At 34.0% G+C, this 14457-nt stretch overlaps 1 protein-coding gene across 8 annotated transcripts in view; it reads right to left on the reverse strand.

Moving 5' to 3' along the window:
• Positions 1 to 14457, reverse strand: part of LOC117792962 (protein held out wings) — a 37686-nt gene that overhangs the window by 3968 nt on the left and 19261 nt on the right. For 4 of the 8 annotated variants that reach the window (XM_034633308.1, XM_034633309.1, XM_034633306.1 and 1 more), the window contains exons 3-7: positions 12655 to 12788; positions 6424 to 6540; positions 4023 to 4163; positions 3466 to 3562; positions 2813 to 3163 (exon numbers count right to left, since the gene is read on the reverse strand). In XM_034633308.1, the coding sequence (XP_034489199.1) occupies positions 2813 to 3163; positions 3466 to 3562; positions 4023 to 4163; positions 6424 to 6540; positions 12655 to 12788 (840 nt within the window). Of the gene's footprint in view, positions 1 to 298; positions 1717 to 2812; positions 3164 to 3465; positions 3563 to 4022; positions 4164 to 6423; positions 6541 to 12654; positions 12789 to 14457 lie in introns of those variants that run through there. The other 4 variants (XM_034633311.1, XM_034633310.1, XM_034633312.1 and 1 more) reach the window with 3 other exon arrangements.

Raw genomic sequence — 14457 nt, forward strand, 5'->3', positions numbered from 1 at the left:
ATTCGGTTTCTGGTTTTGTTTTTGTTTTTGTGTCGCTGGAATAAGTGATTTTTAAGCAGCTCCAATTACTAAACCTAAACAATTCGTAAAACTAATATTTAAATAATTATAGTATAGATAAGTACAGTCATACTTCCATTAAATAAACGTCTCTGCTAACTATTTAATCAGATCTCTAGCGGTTAACACTTTCTTAAAAATTTACGAAAGTAAAATTTAAGAGATACTTGTCTATGTGAACATATTCGCATTGTGATTTCATTGTGTTGAAGTTCGACTGTCGATACTAATATATATGTTTTGTCATAACTTTAATGTAGTTTGTTCTTTAGAATTCTTCCAGCTGTCTGTCACATTGTCTAACTGTCCGTCTCTTTGTCTGTCTGTCTAACTTTTTATCAAACATTTGATGCTCGCTTTTGCTGACTTTTGACTAGTTGTGCAAAATATTGTTGGACGGCTGCCTGAACCTCAACTAACTTATTTCTATAAAATGTTTAAGCACCAATTCGATTCAAGGCTCCGTTTAATAAGCTACAATAATAAATGAATAAATATTCATAATCTAGTTATAATAATATATGTTTGTATGGATTCTCATTAAAATGCTAGCAAAAATTGTGAGGCTGCTGCTCTTTGTTCAAATAACAAAAAATTAAAGATGGCACTGGCTGGAAAAAATCAAACGGTACGGAAATCAAATGTAAAACTTGAACTTGTCGTAAGGTACATTTGTGCATAAATACTGCGTTTAATTGCTTCACAAAACTAATTAGCTACCAGCTAAATATTGCACTTAAAGAGTATTGAAAAATTAAAACGAAAATAAACAATCAACCCACACCGCAAAAAATCAAACAAAAAAGGTATATAATCTATGCTATAAATAACAGAAGTCGAAACCTAAGAAAGCTAAAAAACATACAGACCCTGTTCTGTGCTACAATTTCGGCTACATTTCACATTGCAATCATAAAAGCATTCTCTAAAGAAAAGTCAGACTGAAAAATAACTTTAAACTGCTCTCAATGCTATGCCAAATTTATGAACGTGCAATTGAAGCGAATATAGAATACGGAACAAGGTTATTTCGACATAAAAATAAGGTACACTAATAGCTATTCAAGTCAGCAACTTAGTTGAAGGCTTTAAGTAATATGTATGTATTTATGTAAGTAGAATACTTCATTGTTCCCAAACAACAACCAACAACCAATTTGCTGTCATTTGTTATGTTTGTTGTTGTTGTCAACTAGAATATACTCATGTTTGTCAAAACGAAAGAAACAAGATAAAATAAAAAGATAAATTCTTCATTTGTAGCGCCTAAAAATCACTTATTAACCAGTCGCCAGTTTTGTAGAAATGTTTTGCGACCTATGAACTAACAAAAACTTTGACGAGCAATAATCATTCATGTATGCTTTAAGTATTTTCTGCATTTTCTTTCTCTTTTGAGTATTTGTTTTTTGTTTTTGTAGTTGTAGTTGTAGTTGTTGTTGTTTGTTCTTGTGCCATTTTGCATTTGTTTGTTTTGTATCTATAACTAATTATGTTTAGGTAATTTTTTTTTATCTGTGTTGTGCACTGTCAGCTGCAGAATGTAATTTAACTGGAACTAAGAACTAACAATTTATGGACTTCAATAAATTCTTGGTGCACACTCAAATTAAAAAAAAGTTCAAAAGACGGAGCCGGCATGCATATATCGACCAACTGCAAATATTTATATATGAACATGTTCAGATCAAAAAAGGAAAATTTAAAGAAATAAAATAAAAGTAAATCAATTAGATCGTCAGTATATGAAACATTGTTAGCTGTGAGAAAGTGGCGTGCAAACCGTTATAAAGCAAGCGTTGCCAAAATGGGTTAAAAGCGTGGACTTAATTAAAAATCGAAACAAAAAAAATCTATAGCATACTTTATGGCACTGCAAAATTAAATTAAATCAAAATCATAACAAGAGAACTCTACTCGTATCTTCGACCATCCGAAGCCAAAATAGCCTTGCATTTAGTGGAACATTTAGAAAATATTTCTAATCTCTCAGACGGACGCAAGTCTTAAAGAACATTTGTAAATGGGCTTTGTTAACAAGCATGAAATGTAAACTACAAATCATACAAAAAAATACAAATATTATTCTTAATTATGTGAATTACTACTACTAAACTAATGTATATATTTTAAATATTGCACTTTGGTTAATACGTCTACTAAAAAATGCTGCCTAATAAATTGCTAATACAACTGGGCGTATGCGTGATGTGTTCTTGTTCAAGTAGTAGTAGTAATTGCAATTGATCTGTTAACAATCAAGACTAACATATAACATATTATTCAACAATATATAAATATTATTTAATTTGATTGTTAACTGACCAACTGCAGATACACTAGAGTATATACAATGATTATATTTAAGTATGTTTACATTTTGTGCAATTCTCACGTTAACTGATCGCTTGTTTGTAAGTGTGGTAAGTATGTGTAGTTATTATTGCTTACAGTTTGGCACAATACGATGGCTAATTATAAACTCAACTGGCAGATGACTCGAGTCTCATCCAACTTGACTAAATTGTGATACGATTTAGATATGTGTGTGTGCGGCGTGTGTGTGTGTGTATGTGTGTAAACTGTTATGGCGCATATAGTTAAGTTATATAAATATGTATATGTATGTACGAGTATATATCGATAAAATCAATCTTCGGCTGATTGAATATCATAGATTGTAGTTATTGATTGTATGATATGTATTTTATGTATGTATGTATATATGTAGTTTATCTAGCAAACAACCCACCGCTATGATCTGCATATTCCGTCAGCAGAGGATTGCCAGCGAGTGCCGCATAATTCGCATAATCTCCATAGGGTGCAAAGATCATGCCATGTGCTGTCTGATCAAATGTTGCTGTCGGCGCTGCTTGGGCGGACAATATGCTGGCCGCCGAAGTGGGCACTGTCATCCGTGGATTAAGTATCAAGGGTGCGCCCAGTGGTGCATTCGCAGGTGAACGTATTTGAGTGGCCAATCCAGACAATGTCGGTGTCAGCAGCCGATTATCCGATGCAGCAACCAGGCGACGCCAGTCCTCTTCGCAAACTGCGGGATACAGAACAGAAGCAGAAGGAGAACCAACGCATGAGAAAGCTGTCCGTATAGAAAATCCATGTAAATTTAAAGGAAAACAAATTGCAATATATCATTATTGGTTAGATTCTTGTATTAGAGAATTCGATTCGATTCGCATTCGCGAATTGGCTTTACGCATTGGCGCATTTGCTTTCAGAGCCGGGATTTTGGATTTTAGTCAATACTGGGATTAGGCTGTTGGTTTAGACAAAGTTTTTCTATTTTTTTTTCTCTATATGTTTAAGTGTATTATGGTTTTTGTTTTGTTTTTGTTGTTGTTTGAGTTGACTTAGAATCTAAGTAGAGCTTGATTGACGTACCTGCGACTGATTTCGCTGTTGTGTCCCTATAAGTGCCGTTAATAATGGCTAATTCCATAAGTTGACGTTTCTTTAGTTCATCTTCGCCTTCGGCTTGCTGTTAGTACGAGTATGCGTACGCGTGTGTTTGTGTGTGTATGTGTAATAGTAGTAGGTTCGTATTTTTCAATGTATTAAACAAAATACATTAAAGCAGATTAGATTTTTTGGTAAAAGAAATGAAAATAATATAAAAAAATCATTAATATTAATATTTTTTGGTTAACAAATTTTAGCAATGAGATTTATTTATTGGTTTTTTATTTATTTTATAATTATACAGTTTGATAGATACAGCAAACGCATTATCTTTGCACACAAGTTTAATAGTGAAGGATTAATTAAAATCAAAGGGGGAAAACCGACGCAATTATTGCATTAATTTAATATAACAAATGCCTTGCACATTTATAGGTGTAAGCATTAGAAGTATTTTTTTACATTTTCTTTACATTTTTTTTTTTCAAGAAAAACTTGCTTCGTTTATTATATGCTGCTTAAATTAAGGATTTACTTACCGGCACAAGCAACTTTTGCACTTCAGCGACAGCCTGGGCCAACTTGACTTTGGCGCGATTCTCGGTATCCTCGACAGTGATCAGGACATGCAGATCATCGGACAAATGCTCCCAGTTTGGCTTGCCGCGATTGGCATCCTCCTGTTAAAGAAAGCACAAGTTAAATATTAATATAAATGAATTTATTACCAAAGATGATCTCAGTATTAAGTTATTCTAAATACTTCAACTATCTGTTTAGCTTAAGTAATTGTTTTTCATGCACATGAATCACAGACAAGTGAATCACACTCATTTAAATCACATGAGGATTATTTTAAAATTAGATTTGTGTCATTTCTTTCAGATTAAGATCAATTAAACGTTAAATCATCTTCAAAGAAAATTGTTTTAACTGACTAAAGAATGGAATTAAATTCATATAATGAATCTTGAATCTCAAATTATGCGATAAATATTTCAGTTTATTTTTAATCAAAGCGGCCCCGCTTTAAAATTTTAAAAATTGAAAATTGTAAATTTCAAGTCTCAACTTTTAATCAATTTTCACATTTATTTTAAATTTCAACAATATTATTTGATTTTTATTTATATTTTATACAGTAAATAAATCCATAATATATCTATATGTATCATTCAAGTTAAAAAAAAAAATTTACCTCAATTCGATAAATTTACAATACCTTAAAATCTTTCAATACATGAGTTTGCTTGATTGGTTGCCCAAACACTGAAAATTGCTATTGCGGTTTGTTCGAGATTTAGAATATAAAAATATTTAACCAGAAAACTACTGATGTTGACCAATTGAACTCTATCTTGACCTTTTACAAGCCTTTTCTCACATTCTCTCTCTGTCGAAATATGCTTAGAATTTCCTGTTCCAAGACGACACCTGCTCGCGCGTGTTATTCTTAATGGCTGCTAAACTATTAAATGTGGGCGTTGCATTGCAAATGAAAATGCATTTTATTAATTTTAGAATTTCGCTTTACTTTTGTTACTTTTGCGGCCACGAAAAATGCCAAATGCCAAAAGCACTTTTGGCTAACACGCTCGAAATGTAGCAAAATATGTACTTAATATTTATTTTACAATGCATGGCCCACGGCTCTGTAAGTGGACGGGAGAATTATTCGGGTTCGGGTCGGGGACGCGCATTAACTTTTGACCCAAAAACGAATGTATATATAAATGTATTTTGTGTGTCACGTTAAAAATTAATTTCGTTAAATTTCTAATCAATTAAGCTCAAAATGGCCAGCAAGAGCTGTCAGTTTAGTTGGCTTTTGAAGTTGGCTCATCCGTGGGATGTCCAGTGACAACACCACTATCTAAATGCCTGACTGTCTGACTGTTTTGGCCTGGCTAATTCCGCACCACTTGTCAAATTAAGAGCTGTCAAGCAGGCAGTCCGTCTAAGCAGCAACATTTCTATTCCTCTTAGGGAGGGTTCTTCAACAGACTCTGAGTAATCTCCTTCTATTTTAATGCACATTGCCATGACTCAACTCAGGCAAAGTCTCTAAATATCTCTGAATGTGGGTGTCAGATCTTTGTATAGCTACTAAATTATCAAAATATTGCACCGTTATAAAAGTGAGCATTTTAATAATACCAGAGATATATGTGTCTCGTCTTTATGTCTACCTGTCATGTCTCCGTTTACGAATTAACCAAAAATACATTTGCGAGTATCTCATAGTCACAGTTTTTGCTCTTTGTTTGGCAAACGCCAAAAGGAAATTAAATCATCAAAAAGCATTGGAGTGACAAGATCTAAATGTGTGTATGTGTATATGTATATGTATATACATATGTGCACTTCCAAGGAGCAGCAATAATTTACCAAATAAAAAATATGTATGAATTGCTTGAATGAGCAAGCTGAATATAATATACTCTGTTTAATTTTAAAATTACAAATTTTCACTGTATTATTTCTTATGTTTTTCAATCTTAACAAATAAATTAAATACAATGAACAAAGTGGAACATTTTCAAATAGCATTAAAGTCACATTCAACAACAGCAAAAATTCTGTTGATATAAAAAATAAATGTGCTAATATTAATTCCCAATAATTTCAGCTTTGGCATCACAAACCGACTGTCAAGCAGCTTAGCTATTTCGTGTAGATATCTAATATTTCTCTAAAAATTTAATTAAGACAAAGAGCTTATTGTACAATAAAACCATGAATACGTATTGTGTCAGTGGGGGAAATCGGGAAACTATAGTATTTGGTGCTTTTAGCTTGGCATGCAAAGAATGCAGCATATTGGAATTTCGTATTCGATGTGTGAATCAAATTTTTAGCAATTTTTAGGAGCTTAACACAAGTTAATGGATTCAGTCTGTATAGTTAATAAATTTTAATGCATGTATATTTATGGCTTACCTTCTTCTTGTCCCGCATGGATCCCTTGCCGCGTACCATTATCTTACAGCCAGTCTCTTGTTCTAATTGTTTGGCTGTCATGCCGCGTGGTCCCAAAATGCGACCAACAAAGTTGAACTGAAATCACAGGAAATGAGCAACAATTAAATTACAATAATAATATTAAAACAAATTAGCTTATGTCTTAATGCCAAATGAAAAAATAAGACTGATTTGAACAAAATTTAAAACGCATTAGCAAATTAGAAGGTTGACTCATGAACCAAATCATTCACTGCACAAAACATTCTTTCAAAGTCAAATTTATTATATTTCCATTCCGCCTTCCACTCTTTCCCTCTGCTTGACGAGTGCACAACAACGTATACGTAATATGACCTGAGGCGACACGCCTGAATTTGGCACGATAAACCAATCAGCCAGATACTCAAACAGATTGCCAACTGCAGCAGCTGCCACATTACCAACAACAACAAAGGCGGCATTTTGTAGCATAATCTGCGGTTCAAAGTGGAGAGTGTAGAGTGTAGTGTGCAGTGTAGAGATGGGAGAGTGTACAATACATTTCAATGGATCACGTTGATAGTAAAGTGATGAATTTGGTATTGTTGCAAGTTGGCCAACAAGTTGTCGTTATAATTGCCACGCCCCCGAAGCATTGTTCGCTGCCCATAAATTATATGATTAAATTGTTGGATTTATTGGAGCCGTTTCATAGTCATATCTCAAATCATTTACACCGAGTTATAAATATAAATGACTTGGCAAACTGGTTCAACGGTAGCCCAGAGGCAAGCCGCAACAAGCCACAGACGACCACCCACAAAATGTGTGGCATGGTCTTTTTTGTTGTTGCCCCCCCGAGCGAGAATCTATTCCGAATCGATGATGTGATGCTGCGATGATGTGAGCAACTACAACAACCATTATTGTTGTTGTTGTCAGAGAATTATCTGCAACTGTTGCAAGCATCTGTTGAAGAGATAGCATCAATTGCAAATTGCTGCAGTTACGTGTTGCATCATTGCATCAGCGAGCTTTATTAAATATATATTTAGCAAATTTTATTCGTTTTCAAAGTTTTGGCCAAGTTTGCTAAGTTCTTGACGATCAATATTAAATCAAATTTCAACAACTCGACAACTCAACTCTAATTTAATTTTGCATCCAAATTGAAAAATTCCATTTTTGTATCTCTGTTCATTGTTTCTTTACCTTTCATTTGGAACTTTTTCAAAAACTTCAGACCTTCATAAATTTGTCAAACCTTACCAGATTTTCTAGCAGAATATCAATTTTATTATTATTTTTCCCCTTTTTTGATTCTGCATCAAAATTGGAAATTTTAAATTTTTGATCATTTTTGTCAATTTTTTCCATAAATATGAGCGTTTTGACTAATCGTCAACTTGTTTTTTTTTTTTACATTTCGATATTAAATTTGTTTTAAAGTTTGATTTACAAACAGCAGTCGATAAACAAGGAAATTAAATTCAATCCGTCGCAAACTTAATTATTTGATATAGTTAAATAACTTATATGAAGTGACTGCAGCCCTTTATTAACATTTTATTGGAAATCAATAATGACACAAGCTACAGCGGCAATTATGAGCATCAAGTGGAAAGCGTGCCACAAAAGGAGGCAGAGCTGGCAAGACAAGAGCAACAATGATAGTAAAAAGTAAACAGTTTTCTTGTTGCCTTTGTTGTTATTGTTGTATAAAGACAGCACTTGGGTAAAATTTGCTGTTAACAGACAAAAGAGGGAACAGATGCGAAGCAGGAGGAAAGAGGCAAGTGGTAAGAGCACACAGTAGCTGCAAGCTGTTGAATAAATGTTGTACAAGTGTGCGTGTGTCGGAGGTCTGCCTTATATTAAAGATTGTGAACGGCGATAAGAATGTAAGGTACTCAGAATAACACACAAATGTATTATGTACAAATATAAACACATAAGAAATGTACATAATTTAACAAGTGCAAACAGACAGCAGCAATTGATAAGGCACAAAGGGCAGCCCATCAAAAGGTATAAGAAATAAGAAATCACCCAAATTATAAACTGATGATAGGAAATGGTAAATGAAAAATGGAAAACTTGCGTTGCCATGACATTCGAAAAAGATTCGTAGTGGTCAAATTGGTCAAAAGCTGCTTATCATTACGCGTGGCAAGCATTTCATACCACACATAAACACACACACACACACACGCAGATGTAAACGACAAATATAGAAGTCAATAATTATGCGAGCATTTAAGCCAAGTTTTGTTGGCTTGGCAATGAGCTCAACACAATTTGCAAATACTTTTGAAAAGAGCAAAACATCTTTTTATATTAGCCGACAGTTAACTAGAAAAATGCAAAACTAAGCAACAGTCGGCGCAGATCAAATAGATTACAACTATGTATATACTATATAAAGTATATGTACTTGGTCTTATCTATACATCCGTCTATATATACATATGTGTGTATGTGTATTACGCGACAGTTGCACACAACAAAATTTGTCTGTATAAATCAAAGTTTGACGTGTAACAAAAAAAAAAAAAAACTCCCCGCCACTCAACTAGATTGTTGTTGTTGCTACTTTTTTCTTTTTGCTTCCACAAAATATTTTGTCTAATGCAATACCCGTACTTATTAAATAACTCAACACGAAAATAGCATTTTAGTTGCAAGTAATTAGCATTTTATGTTCATGACCAATCAGCTGCAGTTTTCAGATTAATTGCCACTTTATTTACGACTCAAAAGCACACACACAAGTAAACAATTTAAAAGTACGAGCTGTTTTTATTTTTTGTTACCTTTTTCAACAAAGTTTTTAATTTAGCATAAATATTTCAAACGCTTGTAATGATTGCTAATAGCTGTCCATGGCGAGAATTACATTTAACAGAAGGTTAACATTAATATTCGAGTACTTAACAGCAGTATATCATTTGGCAAATTTGCTAGGAAATTAAGCTTGGGCTGTTAAGTTAGGGCTGTACTAAGAAAGCTACGGAACAAAAAAGTTGACAACAGAAACATAAACTCTCGTCGCTGCAATAAATAACTGCAAAAATAACTAAAATTGGAAAGTTTTTTAAATAAAATCGACAGAAAAAGCAATAAAGATCTAAAAGAGCGCTGCCATCTTAGTCATCTTTAATCTAACTAATACTTATATAATAAACAATTGATTTATGACAGCTTTCGTCGAGTTTATCTGCTGCTTAGATTTTCATCTTTTATCTTCGCTTTTATCATCTTATATACAGAAATTCCATAAAGCAACCGCTCAGTAGCTTAAACAGTGGGTCAAACTGTCACGCCACGGGGCGTATGAGCAATGTGAGTTGACAGCCAAGCAACTGAGACGAATGGACAAGCATAAAGAATAAAAGAAATAAATTCGACTGCGTGTGAGTGTGTGTGTTTGTGTGTTTGTGTGTGCCAAGGGGAAGAGAGTAAAGGGGAGGTAATTGGGCTACTACTACTAAAACGCATCTATGCGAGAGCGTTAATAGTTTCATAGTGATTAATTGTAAACAGTTTAATGCTTTTGTGTCTGTTTTTCAGTTGCAGCAACAGACGTTTGACTTTAATTAAGTTGTATTTATGTTTTGGACACAACAACAACAACAACAACAACAACAATTACAACAAGCAGCTGCAATTTAGTTGCATTTGTGGTCTTGGATCGTTGCAAAGCGATAGGCTCTCTTCCCTCTCTCTTTCTCTTTCACTGTGTGTATCTGCCTCTTGCTCTTTCTCTGTCTCCATTTGTCCATAGCTGGTGTTGACAAATTGTTGTCTATTTACATGGTGTTTGTTTGTTGCCGGTTGTCAGCCGGCTGACAAATCATTATTTACATTGTTGAATATGGTATAAATTATATACAGGCTATTATTTCATTATTTTCGAGCAACATTTGTTGCTGCTGCGTCAGACTTGGAAATTTATAGCCAATGACGGGGCTGCACAAAAGTATTTAAACATAGCTATGTATATATTATCTGTAGCATTGTACATACATATACAAACCAAGTATGCTTGTTTGTATTTTGACAATAAACATTGTGCAAACTTGTTGCATTTTCTTGTGTTTTTCGTGCGGTTCGAAACGCAATTTGTCTTGCTTTATAACCATTTGGCTTTGCTCAGTCGCTGCTGTGAAAGAAAATGTCAGAAATTTTTCGTGTTTGTGTGTTTTCTATCGAGCTAGAAATATTGCAATTAAATGAAATGATTTATTGCAATGCTAAAACGCCCGCGCACACCTAAAGAAAAAAAAAATACAAATCAAATCTACAGCTGCTTCGATTTAAAATAGACAAATCGAAAACACACACAGTCATCGCACACCTGAAATATCACAAAAAGATACTATATATACCTATATTAGATACATCTATAAAACCTATGCCCTCTGGTCGTAAATCTCAACTGTTTCTGTGCCAATTTCCATTTGGAAAGCATCGAGAACATCATCAAATACAAACATGGCTAGCATCATCAGAAATCGACTTTGACTTGGTTGTTGCTCTGCTTTTTTATGTCAAACTATGTTCATTTTTAATTTATGACTTTACTCATTTACATTCATTTCGAATTTCAGTTCTCTATGCTCTTTGAAGACGCAACACAAAAAAAATAACATTTTGATTTGAATAATGTTTATATTAATGAGCGCCCCTGCTTCTACTAACTTAAAAGTTAAGACTTATGCAATATCTCCAAGTAATTAATTAACTAACGCTAAAACTGTTGCAAATGTTTTGGTGTTTGCTCTAATCTTAATCGAATACCCTGTATACGAATATTCAAATAATTATTTGAATATTGCCACGCTTTCTGTGTGAAACTTTGTATAGGGTATTGCTTAGTTGTATCGCTTGTGCTTATTACTGTTCTCCAAGCTTCGCTAATTAGCAACTGTGATTAAGAAACTCGAAAATTTGCATATCGATATTCTAAAGTGATAGCAAAGCTTGAACCAAATCAAGAATTGGATAAAATCTAATAGAGCTTTCGTGCTAATGGTTTAGCTCTTGATACTAATAAATAATTTACCTATTAAATATTTGTACTTAAAGGGTATATTAATGTTGTGCAAAGGTATGTAACTGGAAGGCTACAATGTTGATAGATTTTCTTAATGTATCTATCAATTATAATTGATCTTTATCATAGAAAGCTTAAGAACCTCTGTAATATTTATATAAATCAAAATCACCGTCTATCAGGCAGATGAAGTGTATTACATTTTCGGCTTGATTAAAAGGTTAATTTTCTAATGTTTAAAGCACAATAAATGACATCGTGTCACCGCAAATGTTTAGCGCCATTTGCTAGACAAAAATATTTAAACAGCTGTTCAACATAAGGCTTTCATCTTTGCCCCAATGCATTTAAATTTATGCAACAATGTGGAGCACGCACTCCCCTACACAGAAAGAGAGTGAGAGAGAGAGGAAAACACAAATAGAAGTTAATTGTGTCAAGAAATGAAATAAATTTACTGAGCTCTCGGTTCATGATGCTGTCAGCCATAAATAAGCCAAAACGACGAGACGCCCAAACAATTTCAAAAAAAAAAAATAACAACAATAAAATGGAAAAACAAAATAAATACATAGATAGCAAAGCAAAATTTGGAATTGCATAAAATTAAATCAAATTCTAATTTGCCATGGCGTTGTTTCTGGGCGGGAAAACAAAACGCCTACAACGAAATGAAGCGACGTCAAGCGACTTCCTAAAACGCTTCACTGATTTTGTCTAACCCATATATAAAGTAGACAGACATATCTATTTGTACGAGTATGTGTGTGCCTCTTGTGGAACTGCAACATCAACTGCTACGCATTTTGCATGCGGCAAAGTCTTAAGGCGAGCCCAGGCCGAAACATTTGCCAGGTCTTGGACAACTTAACAGCCGACTGATTCCATCAGCTGTCTCAAGGTGTGTTGATCACTGTGTGTGCAAGTGTGTGAGCTCGTGTGTGTGTTAGGGTTGCCTAACCGCCCATTTGTTGCAGCAGCAACAGCGCCTCGAATTCTTTTTTTTTTATTTTCATTTTTGCGGGCTGTTAGAGGGCGCACCTTAAAGCGATTTCCGGTGTACCAGTTGCTCATTGGGGCTCATTGAGCAATCGTGCTGTCAATTCTAATTAGCGGAAGCGCTTCAAATGTGCTTCGATTCATAAATTAGATCATCGTTGATTTCAACTTACATCTGGATGCTCACGCACTGGCACATAGACCTTCTCGTTCAACGTTACCATGGCACCCTCTGGCTCGGGCAGTGTAAGCGGCTCCTTCTTAACGCCATTGATCTGGAACAGGGAGGCGCGTACGCGTGCAATTTCTGTAAAATAAAAATAATTAAAATTAATAAATCATAATAATAATAATAGCTGATAATAAAAAAAAAATTAACAAAAACAGCACAAAAAAAGGAATAAATGAGTTTATAAAAAAATCAAACGCCTTTCAAATTATCTGGATGAATAGGAACATGTGAAAAATAAGATTTTCCATGATATAATCTGAACAAGTAAAAATTTCAATTTAAATTGTTTAATTTTATACCAGATTAATTATTTAGTTCAATATTTAGAATTATTAATTCATTTAAGGTTACAAAGAAACTAATGTTTTTATTTTATAATATTAATTTGAACAACATTTATAATCGCAGTGCGCGCTATAATAAATTAATAGTAATAATTAGTAAACCAATCCTTGACATGCTGGCTGATGACAGCAAACATATGTAACTTATTCAATTGTCCTCGATTGTAATGACAATTTGTCTTATATGCCTCTTAGTTAGACTTATTAAGCAGCTCAGCCAGCAACAATTGTGCCAGCATATGCCAATAATAGCGTGTGAATGTTTACTTAAAATTAATGCTTGCTAATTTATTAGATGCAAAATACGCGAACAAGTTGCTCTTGTGGGTGGTAAGGGGTGATAAGGGGCAGCGTAACGATTTTATCACCTAATGAAATCATTTGGTTTATATATAAACGAATTATGGCATGCATTTGCCTTTAAAATTACGCCAACTATAAACTTCGCTGTCGAATGGTAGTGAGCTATGCCAAATGCAATGCCAAGTTGCGCATACGCCTCATTGTCCCCCCATAATTCACACATTTGGCGTTTGGACTACCGCGACAACAACATTGCACTGTCCCCCCAACTGTGCCAGTTGACAGCGCCTTTACAATTGATATGATCAACATTTCGTTGTTTAGTTTGGCTTTTGGATAAGCTCTCAGTTGCATTGTTTGCTTTTGGCATGTGCCTGTCTGAATGTCTCACACAATGGCCACCGCTTTGACAATTTGTCACCCGACTGCGATTGGAGCTAGCTGTGATATATGTGTGTACATAATGTGCATATCTATATGTATTTATCTTAGGAGGGGGCGTGCGCCATCGGCTAATGTAATAGAAAATGACTTAAGAATTTGCCACTGTGCATACTCTGAGGCATCTATGACATCAATTTGATGCATGACTTGGCTTATAAAATTATTAATCGCATTTCTTGTTATGGAAAAAGGCAAAAATATACTTGTATATGGCGCTTCTATTACACATACTAATAAAAGTCAATACAATACCTAATTATTGTTATTGTTTTCAGAATCGTTATTTAATATTCAATGACTTCAATTAGTTTTCGCTAACGGGAAAATTGAGAAATGCATTTTGTTTGCCAGCCAATTTCCTTAGCCCAATTCTCAAAATAAACTCAATCCATGTACAGTGAAAGCTATCTAAGCTAACTAAAATGCAACAATAAACAATAAATCCGCCTTACAAAATAATCGGTCTAGGCAAAAGCAAAGTATTTTTGGATTTAAAAAGCTGTCCATTTTTAGAGCTCGCACTGTACTTCAATTGTTTATGTGATGACGGAATAAACGCAGACTTTCTCAGAATTAATGAATGTTTTTCCATCGAGTTAAAGATGATAAACCAAAGTCAATTCATAGAAAGCTGAGAACACTTTGAAATCTAG

The sequence above is a fragment of the Drosophila innubila genome, assembly GCF_004354385.1.
Source record: "Drosophila innubila isolate TH190305 chromosome 3R unlocalized genomic scaffold, UK_Dinn_1.0 2_E_3R, whole genome shotgun sequence".
NCBI lineage: Eukaryota > Metazoa > Arthropoda > Insecta > Diptera > Drosophilidae > Drosophila > Drosophila innubila.